Here is a 16298-nt window from a genome sequence, read left to right on the forward strand (position 1 = left end):
TTTAACAAAAAGTGAAACCTTTATTTCAGATTTCAGTTTTTTACAAAAAACCCAACAGTGAACAGTTAAGTGCACACTGGAATGCTCGGTACAATGGACCCAGAGTGTCGTCATGATTGCTTGATATCAATGGTCGTCTAGTGCATAACGACAAGCAGCCACTGACAATGAATGACCCCACAGCCGCCTTCTCCAGGACCACAGGGCTGTTGGTGATAAAACAAGGTCGCCTGTGTGATGCCCCCCCCAGCTTCTCCCCAGTCCGTCCCCCCCCCCCCCCCCTATCATCCTTTACAGCAGCGCTCTCTACTCCTTGGCAACTGCAAATGGCTTCTCCACCTCGATTTTGCCACAGTCGTGGATGATGACATCTTTAAGAGGTTTGTCGCGGCCGTCGGTCTTTGTGTTCTCAACCTTTGACACCACATCCTGGAAGATAAAAGGAAGGACGTAAGTACGGCTCAGCAATGATGAACATGTTAGCTTAGATGTAGCTGCAGGGCAACATGACACATGATGCATTCCAAAGGAAATAGTTCAACGGTAGATGATGGATTGGGGGTAAGGCAGAAATGTGAGACTTGAGATATTTTACTATAAAACATGCCACTCACCATGCCCTCCAGGATTTTTCCAAAGACAACGTGTTTGCCATCAAGCCATGGAGTCTGAACGGTGGTGATAAAGAACTGGGAGCCGTTAGTGTCCTTGCCAGCATTTGCCATGCTGAGCCAGCCAGGGCCGTAGTGCTTCAGCTTGAAGTTCTCATCAGGGAAACGGTCTCCATAGATGCTCTTACCTTCATGTAGGAAAGATTCAAATGATCTGTACCATTCAAATCTCAGACATTAGCTCATAAAGTGCTGCTGCACCTGGTTTACATGTTGTAACTACTGCCACAGGTTCATCCACCAAACAAGTACAAACAGACATTTTTCCTAACACTTCACGAAGGGTTGAACTTGGCATATACGTTTTTAAATGTTGACAGCACAGGTTCTGACCTCCAGTGCCGTCTCCTCTGGTGAAGTCTCCACCCTGGATCATGAATTGCTTGATGACTCTGTGGAATTTGCTGCCCTTGTAGCCAAATCCTTTCTGTTGGGTTAAAAAAACAAATGATCAATAATAGTCATAACATCTGGAGTGACATTAGCCACAATAAATGGAAATAAATTGATTTTTTCCCACTCCCACCTCTCCGGTTGCCAGAGCAACAAAGTTATCAACTGTTTTGGGAACAGTTTTGCCGAACACACCGATGACAATCCTTCCAACTTCTTCATCTCCAATTTTAATGTCAAAGTACACCTACAACAGACCAACAAGGACGGAGTTAGAGATGAGGCAGCTCACATTTTAGGTTTGAACAGACAGGTCGGCATGTTGTAAACGTCTCCTGTGCTTGGTTATGTTGGGGGACTTATGGGGAACTTGCCACTTCCTTGTGATGCGTGATGTGTGATTCTTTGTGGACCTGAGCCAGGTGTAATGTGACTAAACCAACAGTACGTTGTAAGCAATACAATCCTCTGATGCACAGGTTTGACTGGACAATATTTGTTGCAGTGAAAGAAGAGTTGTTTCAACAGTCAGAGTCTCTTCCTACGTACTACCCCTGGATCTGCTAATGTCCACATCCACAGCTTCCTTCCCTGTGGACGTGGACAAACCCAGACACAACAAGGGCAGACAAACATGTGGGTCAGGCTGGATAAACCAGGGGGTAATCCGTGGTGTACTTTGAAGCTCAAAGACATGTGCACCAATTTATATATAAAAAACCCTGGGGCAATTCAAGACACATGAGCAGTTTACACAGTTAACAGCATAATAACTGCTGCTGTGTACCTGGAGCAATAATGGGAAACAGAATTAAAGCTAGCTCGTTCAGGCCCAGGCACTGATTTAGCAGCAGCTAGCTCTACATCGGCTGATTGGAGACAAATGAGCGTTCATAACATTCAGTCTCTGCTCTGTGCATTCATTGATACTGTAAAGATAACAACAAGGGCCATCTCTAGTATCCAACATTAGCCCTGGGCTAGCTAACGTTAGCTCAAAAAACGCAGAAGCCAAGTGTTCATATTCGGGGTTTGAGCAAAGGATGAAGGCCAAGCTGCTTGTGACGTGGCTTTACAAGCTGCAGCTCCCGGTTAGCATTAAGGGCTAGCTGTGAGGAAGAGGACCTGGTCTACAGTCTGCAGGCTAGCCGGGGAGCTAACACCTACCTTCGCTGTTACTTTGGGGCCTTTTTTCTTCTCGTCGGCGGATGAGCCATTCGGGAAAGCGAGAAAAAACAGTGATCCCACGATGACCGTGACGGCTACAAGGAACTTCATCCTTCTCTCACAAAGTCTGACCATCAACAAGCAAAAAGGATCAGCCCGAGGCGGCCTTAGCGACGAGCTAGCTTTATACGAGCCGGGGACAGAGCGCGGCTTCCGGGGTGGAGACTTGTGGCATCGGCGGCTCGAGACGCCAGCGGGGTGCTCTGCAGCGCCTCCACGACACAGGGGCGGGGCTTCACTGTGACGCACAGACGCACGGAACTCTGATTGGGTCACGTGTAGGAACGTTTCAGCCAATCAGGTGCAGACGCGTAACACCGTTTCGTGAAGAGACCCAGCCTGTCAGACTGTTCGAACTAACCAGACGTTCCTTATAGAGTTCTGACTGAGTACATGGCCATGACATGAACACCAAGACACAAAGATCGCTTCTGTTTTAAAGAGTGTTCGAGGCGTGTTTAAGTTGAACAGTTAAAATATCTGTTTTTAAGCCACATTTAAGCCCATTGACTTTAAAATGGGAAAAGTACCTTTCAAATACATTAAAAAGTTCCTGTCTTAATATTCTTTAAAAAAATCACCTGTGACAATAACAACAAGCTGAACACCTAGTGGTTAGAAAATACACCTCCGTCAGGCGTAGGATGGGCGAGCCTAGCTCAAAGCTAATTTTTATTAGCACTTCCACTACCCTTTATTGTGTTTGTACAAAGACAGCGTGAAATGTCAGCCCACCCCGTGGAAGAATAAAGCATCCATCAAATGTGCAAAATAAGCAGCCAAAGCACCTCCCTCCACACACATTTTAATGACAAACTACAGGTAAATGAAACTTGTCGACTGTTACAATAGTTAAAAAGACAAACTACAAGGTTAGAACAGATTGTACTTGCTAGAAGAAACAAAGGGGGGGTCAGAGTTGAAGGTTACATTCTGCAGGCACACCTGCCACGTTTACTAGTGCAAAGAATCAGCTCTGCTAACCAAACAAAACGCCTTTATGTCTCTCTGTATCTTGCATTAAGACTCCATAATATTGCATGCCTGTACTGGCCGTTTGAGGTATACAAACAACTTTGTTCTGACATTTTACATACGAGTGGCAAGCATGTCAAATAATGATCAATGAGGAAGCATAGTTTAGTTTCACGCCAGAATCAGGCACCCACTTTTTAGGATTTTCCAGAAGACCATGTTACATGATTACATCTTATAAGAAAGCAAACACATAGCCTGACCTACACCCACTTTCCATTTTACCTTAACTTTATTTGTAACAGAATCTTGAGCTGGCATCAGATTGTAAACCGAGTCTCACTGCATATTGGAGGCCTCATGACTCTAAATGTAACATTTCAATATTATGATTAAAAATAAAGAGTGCGGCTATGGAGGATCCAACCTTAAAACATCTGTAAAAGTCAAAGTGTTTCTGACAAAAACAGAGAAGACACAAAAGCTGTCACAGTCTAGTATCATCCTCTCTGGAGAGACTGTCAAGTATATATTTATGTCTACGTATGACGGTGAATAAGACACTGGAAAGTGTTGTAGGATAAGTATCTGCCTGGAACGCACCAACAGTTGAACATCAAGGTCAACACTACCACATGAGTCTGTTACAGAAGCTCAATGCTTCATTTCACGTTTGTTTGGCTCTGAAATGTGAATAAAATAACATCTGTGTTCATTTTCTCAAGGCACAGCATACTGGTGAAATATGCGGGTCAAAGTAACTTTGTTGAGCCGACAGAACTCTTTGGAGTCTGTGAAGATGGCTTTGAGCTGTGCCCGGTGCATAGAGTCAGGCTGCCCGCAGCTCGGTCAGATCCGCTGTCTCCTCAGTTTGTGTGTCTGCTGGAGTGTTAAAAGGAGGGAACCACTGAGAGACCGGAGGAGTCATCAGGCAGGAACTACCACCGCTGAAGATTTTTAGGAAGGCAGGCAGGAACTCCAGCCTAATGACCACAGCTGCAGGTGAGACGTTTCTCAGACGTCTCATTAAAGCGAGCCTCAGAAGGGCTGCTGTGTCTTTAACTCAGAGTAAACTAGTCCCTCTGCTGAGATGGCGTCCCCGAGCCCTACTGTCCGAAGCGGCTGTTTGCAGACCAGCACTGGTGTGAGGTGGAAAGTGACATTTCCGCGACGCCACACAGTAACGGGCTCTGCTGGGTTCAAGGACAGCCGCTCTCGGGGCTCGATGTAAGAACTGTAAAACTCCTGCGGGGCTTTGAGCTCCACTTTGCTAACATCCACCACCTGAACGCCACAGGCCTGGCTGCTGGCCACCCGTGCTCCTGCCATCACTGCTGCTGCTTGGTTCGCCCAGTGCCCCTCCACAGTAGCTAGGATGTGGTAAGCTAGCGTGTGGAAGTGAATGCGAGTGAGATCGGCTTCTGATGAGGCATCGCTGCGGCCATGCTGCTCCAGAACCCAGAGGAGGATGTCGCTAACCCGACCCACATCTGGGATGCCCTTCCAGGCAGGCACGTCCGCATGAGGCCCCTCTCCGGCCTGAGAGAGGAACAGCAGCTCCTGCTCGTTCAGCCCAATGGAGCTGACAATGGGCAAAACCTGCTAACAGGAAAGAGAAACAACACTTTAATTAAATACACAGGACTCCACAGGGACCTGAGCAAGTTGAGCACATTGTCGGCTCTTCAAAAGACGAGCGTCAAGTTCCCTGAAAAGAGGATAGGACAGTTTTCACCATGTACCTCCTGCATGATGCTGTTCATGTAGTCTTTGTCCGTCATGCTTGCCAGTTCCAGGTGGATGGGAACGTCTCTACGAATGTCAGATATGGCTGCCACAGCCTGAGCAGCAAAATGAAACAATTAACATGTCTTTCAAATTTGGAGTTGCCTTATGACCACATGGATGTTTTCTGACTTCAATAAAAGTGAAAACGTATCATACAGCTTATACAGTGAACTGGTTCATATCCACTGACCTCCTTTAGGCGCTCTTCCCACAGCTCTCTGCCCTGCCCCTCCATCATGTGGAGCCCCGACAGGACGACCAGCTCTGGCTGGAACTCCTCCAGACTCGCCACAAAAGCCTCCAGTGAGCTCATCTCCCCATTGGACACATCATGAGAGAAGATGAAGCGGTTGGCTTGAGGTGCCCGAGTTGAACCCCACTGTTCACCTGCAGACAAATACAGGAGCCCATTGAAACAACTGCACTGTGAATGAATGTGTCAGCTCCTCTGTACCTGCTTTATACTCCAGGATGAGGTGAAATTCATCTGTCTCCTGCAGCGACTCCGGGGGGACAACAATCTGCTCATCCAACAGCTCGTGCAGTTTGGGACCCACTGGCCCACACAGCAAAACCTGGTGCATACATGATATTTACACAATGTTTTTGGCATTTGGCATGTTTTTGAATGTAAAATTTGCAACAAATATGTGCTTTAATGAACTCAGGATATGACCATAAAACTGTGTTTAGATATGCTGGTGTACCATAAGATCAGGGTAGGTGGCGAGCTTCTGGCCAATCAAGGCAGCATTCCCTCCAACATACAGCTGGAAGCAGACAGAGTTTATTATGAGGAAGATCATTTCAAAGATAAAACAAGAACCAGTGAGCAGGCTTTACCTTGGCACCAGGGTACTCTGCTGCTGCTCGTGCAATCCTCTGAAACACCTCCTTGTCGCTGAAGAAGCGCTCTGCAGCCGCCCCTCGGCCCATGTAGTGGATGAAGGTTTCCTTCAAGTCCTCTTTGGAGTGCAACACTTCGTGATCCAGGCCAGTGCCAGGATCTATGGCCAAAGCCTGCAGCAGTCCTACTCCAGAGACGACCACGTCGACACAGGCATTCACCCTTACAAAGAAACGCCTGATTATTACCTAATTAGAGATTAAACTAATAACTTATATGTAACTGAATGAGATTTTGTACACACACAAGTGACCAGTGATCCTTGTGCATGTGCAACACAACTGATTTAACCTACTGCAGGCGGGTTAGCTCATGATTTATTACACAACATACACAACACCAATCACCATCACCATTAATGCACAAGCGTTTAATTCTAAAGACATTTAAGTAATCTACACAGGGGAGTGTGAAGAGTCTGGAGAACAGCGGTTCTCCACAGACCTGAGTCCCTGTATTTACACAGACATGTTCGCTCACAGCAATCAAACCACAACGGAGCGATGACATCCTCCTGTAATTTCCCCACATACATATTCTGTTTGATTCATCTCTAATTGAAGTACACCACACACATTTTTTTTCTTTTTAAATCATTTGTCAGTCTCTTGAGGGGGCTGTCCTTCAGGTGCAGCCCACCATCCTCTGCCACCTGAACCACTGATTCTGTGTGCTGGCTCTTCTGCAGCAGGCTGTAGACCTCCTATAGGCTGTCCTTCAGTCCTTCAGTCCTTCAGTATATCTCACTGACACTTCAAGCCATCTGAGCTGGGGCTGAGTCATGATACCACATTCCTTCTGTCTCTCCTCTCCATGTGCACACAGCAGAGTATCAACTTCAGCTGACAGTTTTGAAACTAAAATTGCATTGAAACAATCTGTGCAGCTCTGTAGACTCACCCTACTGCTACTTTGCTCCACTGCCGGGTCGGTAGAGTGATCAGAGCCTCCCAGGCTGTGGATATGACCTGCTCCAGGCTGCTCTGACTGCTCAGGCTCTGTGATGGTGTCGGGAGGTTTGGCAGGCTGATGTACTGCAGAATGTTCTCCGGCAGGTCTGGGCAGCCGTGGTAGAAATAGCCCACAGCAAGTGCCAGCAGAGCTGCTACAGAAGCCTTCCTCCACATGATGCCCCCACACACGCCTTCCTGCAACAAAGGACGTCCGTCAGTCCTCCCTCTCAAATGAACCATTGCCATTTGAATGATTGACTGGAGACTACCATTTATGACAGATTCCTGCAACTTAAGCAGCAGGTTATTGCCACATACTTTAGCTGTACCTATATCTATTCATGCTTAAATGACTCAAGTCAACACCAGACGGATACTAGTATGGATTGATTGGCATTAAATATTCACAGTGTGTTGGCAGTGGAAGCAAACTAAGCTGCAACAGTGCAACAGTGAACAATCAGAATGAATCTGATGGATGCTCACTCATTGGAACGTGTAAGCAACAACCCACAGGAGTCTGCATGCAGTTCACTGAATGACCACAGAGGTCATTAATAAGTTTTCTAACATGTAGAACCTTCAATGAAAGCAACTCATATGCAGACTCAACAGAAGTCAGAGGACATTTCAGAGACACTGCATAGTCCTACTGGACAAATAAAGAAGTTGGACACATTTTAAATAAGGAAAAGAGCATCATCCTGTTTTGGTATTTAAGGCTCATACTACACTGTAAGGAAGGAGCGCTGGGTGGTGCTGCCCTTCTGGGTGGTGCTGCCCTTTAAGCTGCAGTATAGGACCGTATGCAGGGGTTAAGTTACTGCTAACGTGGACACATTGCATTTGTTAGCCAACACGCTAGCACAAGCAAACAGGGTGTATCTCTGGCTACTCGAAGCTAATCTGAGAGCAGCAGGTAGCTTTATCCAGCTTATTTTAGCTCTCTGGAGGCAGCCGAGCAGCCGCTGCACAGTGAGCACATTTACAGCCGAAGCAGCTTCACACTGAGTTGTTAGCGGCACGTACCGGTACTGTGCAGGCTTCAAGTTAGTTATCAGAGGATCCTGAGTCCTGGTGAATCACATAAAGAGCACTCAGTCCGTGGAGCGGTGGATGGAGCTAGCTGAAGGAGCGAGAGTCGGTGCAGGTCACTGAAGAAGCGATGATTGGGGAAGAGCCGCGGCTTCACTCCGCCAGCAGGAGCAGCGGCTTCCGTCTACACACCCTGCGCATGCGCTGTTCCAGTGTACACGTCGCATTCACGTAATGTTTGTAACATGCGGAAAAAAATAAGAAAAACGAGCGCCGGTGGATTTGGGGACAGTTCACCTTCACAGGTTAATTCATGGTAATTCTAAAAACAAACATCGAGCCTCTGGTTCTAAAAGGTCCGCCTCTCATTTGTTTTAACACATGAACCCAAACAAACCACGTGTGAATTGGCAGCATTGACTGTTTTATTTCTGGTATTGTAATTTATTTTATCCATATGCTGGCAAAAAAACACATTTACAAATGTTCTGTGGCTCAATGTGGAACTGCATGTGGAACTAGAAGGGTGCTTTGAACTGTTACACCCTCATAAAGGCATTTTAACAGATGAGACCTGAACGCAGCAACATTCATGGTACAAACCGTTAAGAATGGGACCTTTCCTGCAAGTACAGTAAAACATTCTAACATATTGACTTGTCCATTAGACAGTGGAGCATTTCTCCTGTTCTATAGCACATATACCGCATTTATATACACATACAATGCTCCATGCTCTGATTGGTCAAAAGTTACATTAACGTCTGTAAACAAGTGGAAAAAAGTGTATAAAACAGTCCTTATATTGTAAGTACAAAATCAGTCACTATCTCTTTATTAAAAATACATCTAGTGCAACATCACTGACACAAACTGTGTGAGTCTACAAAGGTTTTGGTACTTGGTGTAAACATGATGAATGAAATGGCTGTGAGAACAATGAAGAAACAAAGCCCAGGCGATCCCTTTCAGTCCCACTGGGGTCAGTCATATAAAAACTGTCCTTTGTAAGCTGATGGCCAGTGTCTGTGATTCAGGCTTCCATAGAAGGAGCTGGGGTAGCCTCGGGCAGGGTGGGGGCAGTGAAGCTGACCCGGACGTCTCGAGGATAAAAACCCTGAAGCACCCCGTCCACCACGACATCTGGAAGATCTACAAGACAAAGGTGGTAATCTGTGTATTTTGTTTGTATTTACAGATCGACGCGAGGCAGACAACATGCACACACAAGATTGTTTAGTTCCTACTGAACTGCAAGGACTGAAACCCCCTGAATATGCTGCATATTTACTGCAAATATGCTCCTGTATATGTCACATTAGCAATTTAGTTGCAAGGGTGGAGTCTCTCCTAGGTGTGTTTGGACCACAGGGCTGTTGCATGTTGTGCATGTAAGAAGTCTGAGCTAGCAGTGGCTATGGGATGTATATGGGATGTTAGTGCAAGTGATTTAACTTTGTTTGTTGTTTTTTGAACTGATATAAAATGACTTTAACAGAATTATTTTTTTTCTGTTTCTAAATACTTCAGAATGACTTTAACACTGTTCAGTACCTGATGTGCCCTCTGACAGATAAGGATCCTGGAAGAATTCCAACACCCGCTGATGTGGTAAATGATAACTGAAGAAAACAAAAAAACAAGGTGTAATCCATCAGGCTCACGCAACAGCTGGAGTTTTTCCTGTGAAACAAGTGTTGCTGCAATCGGACGTAGTTTGGATTTTCCAGCAGTATGATCAGAAGGTGTGGCGCCTGCATGGTGGGGGCATAAAACAGGAGCAGGCTTGTCCTAGAGGAGAATGAGTCGACGCCTGGCCCTGAGCTGAGGAGCGGCTCTTAAGTGTGTCACACAGCAGCAACACGGTGCAGCCTCGCATCACCTGATGCAGAAGGACAGCGAATATTTCAGGAGCAGCTTCCTGTTCCTCAGCAGACACCTTTCATTCATTATTCCTGTTTCATTTAGAACAGCAGACGATGCAGAAGAAGACAAAAACATACAACCCTCTCTGTGACCCATGATCATACACTATATGGACAAAAGTATGTGGACAGCTTGCCACCATACATTTGCTGGCCTACATTTTTCTGCTCCCCTGTCCAGGTCATTAAGGATTCTTTAGTCTAATGATGGCTTTTCCACATCAAACTGAGAGGATCATCATGCTAAGTTCATATGCTCATGATATGCTCCTATCAGAAGAACAAGAACATTTTAGGACGTTTATCTGCAGAATGTCAGAATACATGGATTAGTTAATCCTGGACAATCAATCCATAATGCAAACAATCACCAGTCTGCAGCATTAAGAGTTCATCATTCAGAACTAAAAACCCACCAGCAGGCTTGTTGCACATTGTGTCCATTTACTTTTCTTATTACTTACTTAATATAAGTATATTGCAGATTTGTAAACAAGACCAAACACATAAAGAATGCAGTGGAGACCTTACTTGTAATCCTGACTGTCCAACTCACTGAGTGACCTGAAATTAGAGCACATAGATATGACATAAAACATACATATACAAACAATAAAAGCCTGTTTGAATGCCTCCTCCACTTACAGTACACTGTGCAGTTAGTTCACTGTATACTGTGGTTTACAGCCAATGCTGCTGCTGCTCCACCCCACTGTCAGACATCTTTCTAAAGTTTTATTATGCTGCAGCATTGCCCCCAATCCCAGAAATAGAGACCCTAAATATAGCACCATGACCAGCATCTCAGTCAGAGGCTTGGAGGACTTACTCCGTGCTGCTGATCTTGTTCCCTGTGTGGAAATGTCTGACATGGAGAAAGTCCAGCAGCACCTGTGGCACGTCTTCATTCTGATAGATGATGTCCTGGACAACAGAGGACAAATTGTATTCAAATCTGTACTAAGTTTTGTGACAGACGCTCCAGAGGAGGATGAAGTGTGTCCTCTGAGAACAGAGGGCTGCAGAGTCTGGCAGGAACAGACTGGCTGGAAAAAGGGAACGTAAACAACAACCAAGATGGCGTGTGAGCACTCGGAGTATGTAGTGTAGACATAATGTAGACAGTAATGTGACCTTGGTCCTCCTCTCAGATTTAGTCCTGTCTGGAAGTCACTAATGGCAACAACAGCACTCACAGTAGCAGAGTTAGGCGAGCCCGGCTGAAGAGAGATGTCCAATCAGAAGCATGCAGGAGAATCAGGTGAGCAGCTGCTCTCAGATCTACAGAGACCGACTCTGAGGTCAATCAGATCCACGACTGTTTTCTTTACTGGGATTTTTCTTTTTAGGTTAGATTTTTAAAGCAGTGTTTCGGATTAGTCGGCTGGTTTTAAAAAGCTTGGTTTCAGTTTAGTTTAATTTAGAGTCATTTTATAAAGGTAAAAATCTCAACATCACAGCTCACCATGTCATGTCATATTTTAGTAAACGTGTTGACCGAAGGACTTTTATGAAAATGTAATAGATGTTCATCTTCATAATGTTTCTTATCTCTCAGTGTACAGATAATTGGATGATATTTAACCACCAATATACACAAAGCACCGCTGGAACAGGCATGATTCGGTAATGCAAGTATCCTTTTCAGTGAGATCTGCTACCTGGATGTAATCTTCCAGCTCCTGCCTCCTCTGCTCTGCAGGTTTGGTCCTCAGATGTGGGCTCCTTTTGCTGGGAAAATCTGGAATCTGAATGATCTTCCTGAGCTGCAGATGTAAAGGAGAAAAACAACCTTCAAATCATCTGTAGTTTAAATGACCTGTATTTCAATTTAAATCATGATTTAGGACATGTACATACGTTTCTGTGGAGAGTCTGGAATTCACTCTGTCTTCTCAGCACGTAATGTTTCCTCTCATTAAACAAGACTTCTATTCTGAAGAGCTGAAAAGGGCGATACAGTTAGTTTAGATACAGGCTTCAGATGAACTTCAGTCATACCTCTCCCTTATGGGAGCCATGTTTGGGTGGATGAGTCTACACACAGGAAGTTGTCACTAGGATGCATAACTCCTCCACCAGGAGGAGGTGCAGGGCTTCAGACACCAGTCTGGTCTGTTGGACCTGGTCAGCTGATGCAGTCCTCTGCACCGATGTGTGAACCACATTATAAAGTCTGGGTTTACTGTGGTTTAAACCCCGTAAACCATCTAAGCAGTGGTTAGTTTGGACTCAGCTGTGTCAACAGCAGATTCTTCTGTGTGGTGCTTTCATGAAGATAAACAACATGCACTTATTGTAAGAGGGCATTCCTGTGGTGGTAAAAATCAGGAATTAAAACTGAGAAGTGCAAAGATAAAACAGAAAGGAAAATAAAGGGACTGTACCCGCGGAGGGGAACTGACAGCTCTAACTAAATAATCAGTGATGTGGACAACGAGCAGGATCTTGTGGAGCCGACTGAAAAGGAAGTGATGGAAATGTTCAGCCAGATTCCTCAGGCCAGTGTGAGCGCTCCTCTTTCTAACATGCACGTGTGAATTATTATTACAACTCCACAAAAGGTGACAACCACATACAGTTCGAATGTTCATCATTTCAGCATGATAGTAAACACCTTCCATTGAATCCAAAGGGGAGGGAGCGTGCAGCAGCCAGGACACCTTTCTGTAACCTGGAGCTCAGCTTCTCACAGCGCCATTTGGATTTTTCCTATAAGCTACTAGTGTATGTCATGGTGTAGAATGCACTCATCCATCCATTTTCCTAACCAGCTCGTCCTGTCAGGAGGGTGGGGTCTATCCTAGCTGTCAATGGGTGGGAGGCTAACCACTGCACCCCCATGCTGCCTCTGTTGTGCTTATGTTCAATCTGATTTGAGGTTTCTAACTTAAATTAATTGAGACTGAAAGTCCTAAAAACAACAAGCACATGCGAGCCTCAGGAACTATACCACAGCAAGTGGAGCGGATATCAGCAGAAAGGTAACATGGTGCATGACAAAGACAGCGAGGTAGTGAAACATTTAAAGAATAATACTCAGTGTGGGATAAAAGACGATTGGCGGTTAGGTTCCACAAAAACAGCAACAACACTATACAACCTGCAGTCACTTACTGAAGACACAACACTTTCTATCTGTGCTCAGTGTTCATACAACTGTTACAGAATCAACCCGACCCACAGGTGAAGTGATTAAAATCCGCTTCTGCATTAGTAAACCAGTTCAACCCTCGCTGCTTCAGCTTCCTGACCACAGCCAGGGAGCACAGAGGAACATGGCAGAAACAAGAAGAGGTGTACGAGCAGTCACACCGTGGAATTCTGTTTTTATCCTTCTGCTATTCAGAAACTTTTTGAATGAGTTCCTGTGACTGGTTCTGCATGTAAAAACAAATAGAAACCAAGTGCAAGCTACTGATGACCATATGACTTATAAGAAATATGAGTCAAAATACCTATTAAATGTAATAAATGGAAGGAAGAAACATCACAGTGTTGAAGATCATATAGATTATTATTTCTAGATTTTCACATGTTGTCTAATAAATAGGACTTCACTGAAGAAAGCCGAGCTGCTGATGTGAACTGTTCAAACTTTTATTAACCCCCTCTGTGTAACCAGCCGGATCTCCGTTCACTCTTCACGCAGGTCAGCAGGCACACCTGGCGTGACCGCGCTCACCTGGCGTGACCGCGCTCACCGGACAACACACGAGGTAAAATACGCGTCAACGAGCAAAATGCAGTTTTGAATCCTCAGTTAGTAAAGAGTTAATAGGTGAACAGAGCGTTGAAGTGCAGTGCCCTCACCTTTTTGGACTTTCCAGACTCATCCACTTCCCTCTCCATGGATGGGATCGACACTTCAATCATGGGGAAACCTTCCAGAACCATCAGACTCTGTGGTTCGACTGTTCTTTGAAACGGAAAGTTCGCTTCACACAGGTCTGTTCTCAGTACTCAGGAACTGAAAGAAAAAAGTATGTCCGCGTGTGTGTGTGTGTGTGTTGTTGCTCTCCGTCTCCTCCTCCCCGCGCCCCACCTACCTGCTAATTGGACAAAGCCAGCTGTCTGCGCATCCATGTATTTTAAAGGAGCAGTTCAGCTTTTATGGATGTAACAGAGTCCAGCGGGTTACCTGTCCCTCCACGGCCTGCTCACTAATTCACTGACAGGTTAGGTTTGTGGTCTAAAATGCGGCGTTCAAAGAATGTGGGAATAAAGGTGACTGCTCAGATCCATACAGACTTATCCATAGTTTCTGTCTCATAGGGGGCACTCATGAGACATCACGAGAATCGTGAAAATACTCCAAAGTCGGACAGCGGATTCTTTGTATTATTAATTATTAGAATGTTTTCGATTTAAATGATCAGAATGATACGTCATGACCTTTGACATGGAGAAAAAACACTCTTTGGAAAAGGTGATATCAAGGTTTGTGTGTCATAAAAAGAAAAAACAGTAAAGCACAAGACATATAAAAAATATGAAGTACAAAGGTGAAGAAGTCTAGACTTTAAAACCAACAGCCTTCACTAAACAAAAGTCACATGCCACTTTCAAATCCAGCTTCACTTCCTGCTGCTACTGAAAGTAAAACAAAGGGATGTAAACCCAGACCACAGCACACCACTGTACTCACATCCTCTGAGAATCCCTGCCAGACTCTCCATTCACGCCAAAACTGAAAATACATGATGCTGTAAATCTGTTTTTCCCATCATGGACAGATCATGTTTCATAAGTTTATCTCACACACAGTCACATGCTCTGCCTGTGACCCGTCATCATGGATTTATATCTTCCCTTGTTGCTCACTGTCACCGTGCTTGAATTAAGCAGTCAGATAAGCTGACCGAGGCCAGGATGTGTGACCCTATAGAGTCACAGATGGGGTTAAAAATAAGCCTGTCTGCATGTTGTCATCCTGACGGCTCATGTGAATCTTTGCCCTGCTGGTGAAGACTTATTGTGAGTGAACCCGTGCTGTCAGCAGACGGTGCACATTAACAAAGAGGAAGTCGGTCCAGTTAAAAACAGTTGACAGGTACATTTGTTATTAATGAAGCATGGATTGAGATTGTAATATCATATAAACTGATGCATCAGTGTGAAGCCAGCCAAAAGCTTCACAAATGATTCCCCTTGCAGTGCAATGTGAAGCCAAGTTTTCAGTTTGTCAGTAAATAGACATGCCAGCTGGTCTTGGGAGCGTGATGCAATTTGTCCGAGCTAGTGTGTGTGTGAGAGAGAATGAAAGAAAGCACTGTCATCCAGAATAACTGTGTTAGCTGATGCATTCTTGAGTTCTGCAGGGTTAGCCTCTACAAACTGAAGTCTAGTCCATCCTTATCATAAACTCTTCATGCACACCCAGAAAGATCCCATCTGAAGACCAACTCTGTGATTTAAGTTAACATATATGTTTTAACATTGTTAGTATAATTATCATCTTTATTTCTGTTTAACATTGGAGTAAATGCTTTAACTATATATTGAATGTGTAGGTTATAATAGTTTCACATGCTTGGCTGCTGAGCTTGTAGACAGTCACTCCTCATCACTACCACTGACCAGGATGTGTTCTGTTTCTGCAGAGTCAGCAGCTTCACAGCGAGTGCAGCATGGTGGACCATGGTTGGGAGTTCACCAACTGATTTTTCCACTATTCACACATTTCCCAATTCAAAAATCCATACTTCAAAATAACTGTGCCTGTGTGTCCAGGGTCCCCCCAGGGTGAAGCGATCTGTGGCTGCAAATACCGCCACCCGGTGTTGGGACTTTGGAACTGCAGCCATTGTAGTACAAAGACCTTTGGCCAGTCTCTGTGAAGACAATAGTCTAGTTGTGTAGGAAAATATAATTCTAAAAATATACTTTGTGCGAACAAATGTTTAATAGAAGCAGATCCTGCTGTGTGTGTTTGCACTGAAACTGACAATCATCCAGCTCATGGTATACATGTGTCCCCCTTTACTTCAGTGATGGCTGGAAAAGCTGACAAAGTGTCCACCTCCATCTGAAGGACCAGGGACTCAGTGGAGGACAACAATGTTGAGGACATTCGTCCTCTGGAAGTTTCAGCTGGTGTTCAAAGAGACAAGGAACTCAAATGAATTCTATCATCGTCATACGTGCAACGAGCCACAACAGGACAGAAGCCAATTCTGTCTGCACACAAAGAAACCCCAGCACACATGGTGTCTTATTGTGATTGTTGCATCTGTCCTGTGTCTCAGCATTGCCTGAAACAGGGTCAATGTTACACTTAGACTCAATGTGTGCATCTTCACCTCACTCAGCCGACCACAATTGCATCATCAATTACATCACAAAAAGTGAATCTGATTGGAGGAATATTTTGCAGATACTTTTGGACAAAACTTCATTTACAAACCAATCAGCTTCCTGGATT

At 44.9% G+C, this 16298-nt stretch overlaps 3 protein-coding genes across 5 annotated transcripts; all 3 read right to left on the reverse strand.

The window, feature by feature from the left end:
• On the reverse strand, window positions 1-2492 carry ppib (peptidylprolyl isomerase B (cyclophilin B)). Its single transcript, XM_028429966.1, has 5 exons — window positions 2232-2492; window positions 1198-1311; window positions 1005-1098; window positions 615-799; window positions 1-429 (listed from the first exon to the last, which is right to left on the reverse strand). The coding sequence occupies exons 1-5, from the start codon at window positions 2364-2366 to the stop codon at window positions 307-309; spliced, it is 651 nt and encodes a 216-aa protein (XP_028285767.1). The 5' UTR covers window positions 2367-2492; the 3' UTR covers window positions 1-306.
• A 564-nt stretch (window positions 2493-3056) lies between these two features.
• Window positions 3057-8130, reverse strand: adpgk (ADP-dependent glucokinase). Of its 3 annotated transcripts, none has more exons than XM_028429964.1 (8): window positions 7944-8130; window positions 6862-7105; window positions 5898-6123; window positions 5762-5824; window positions 5509-5629; window positions 5245-5441; window positions 5009-5107; window positions 3057-4868 (listed from the first exon to the last, which is right to left on the reverse strand). In XM_028429964.1, exons 2-8 carry the CDS (start codon window positions 7086-7088, stop codon window positions 4305-4307), a joined length of 1497 nt encoding a protein of 498 aa, XP_028285765.1. In that variant the 5' UTR covers window positions 7089-7105; window positions 7944-8130; the 3' UTR covers window positions 3057-4304. The 3 variants fall into 3 exon arrangements, with proteins under 3 accessions (XP_028285765.1, XP_028285766.1, XP_028285764.1); XM_028429965.1 differs by having other exon boundaries at window positions 3057-4865; window positions 6862-7109; XM_028429963.1 differs by having other exon boundaries at window positions 6862-7109.
• A 222-nt stretch (window positions 8131-8352) lies between these two features.
• On the reverse strand, window positions 8353-13916 carry snx22 (sorting nexin 22). The gene is made up of 7 exons (XM_028429967.1): window positions 13688-13916; window positions 11735-11818; window positions 11536-11640; window positions 10704-10798; window positions 10406-10438; window positions 9504-9571; window positions 8353-9101 (listed from the first exon to the last, which is right to left on the reverse strand). Exons 1-7 carry the CDS (start codon window positions 13769-13771, stop codon window positions 8983-8985), a joined length of 588 nt encoding a protein of 195 aa, XP_028285768.1. The 5' UTR covers window positions 13772-13916; the 3' UTR covers window positions 8353-8982.
• Window positions 13917-16298: the final 2382 nt, after the last annotated feature.

Source organism: Parambassis ranga, chromosome 19 (genome assembly GCF_900634625.1).
Source record: "Parambassis ranga chromosome 19, fParRan2.1, whole genome shotgun sequence".
Taxonomy (NCBI): domain Eukaryota; kingdom Metazoa; phylum Chordata; class Actinopteri; family Ambassidae; genus Parambassis; species Parambassis ranga.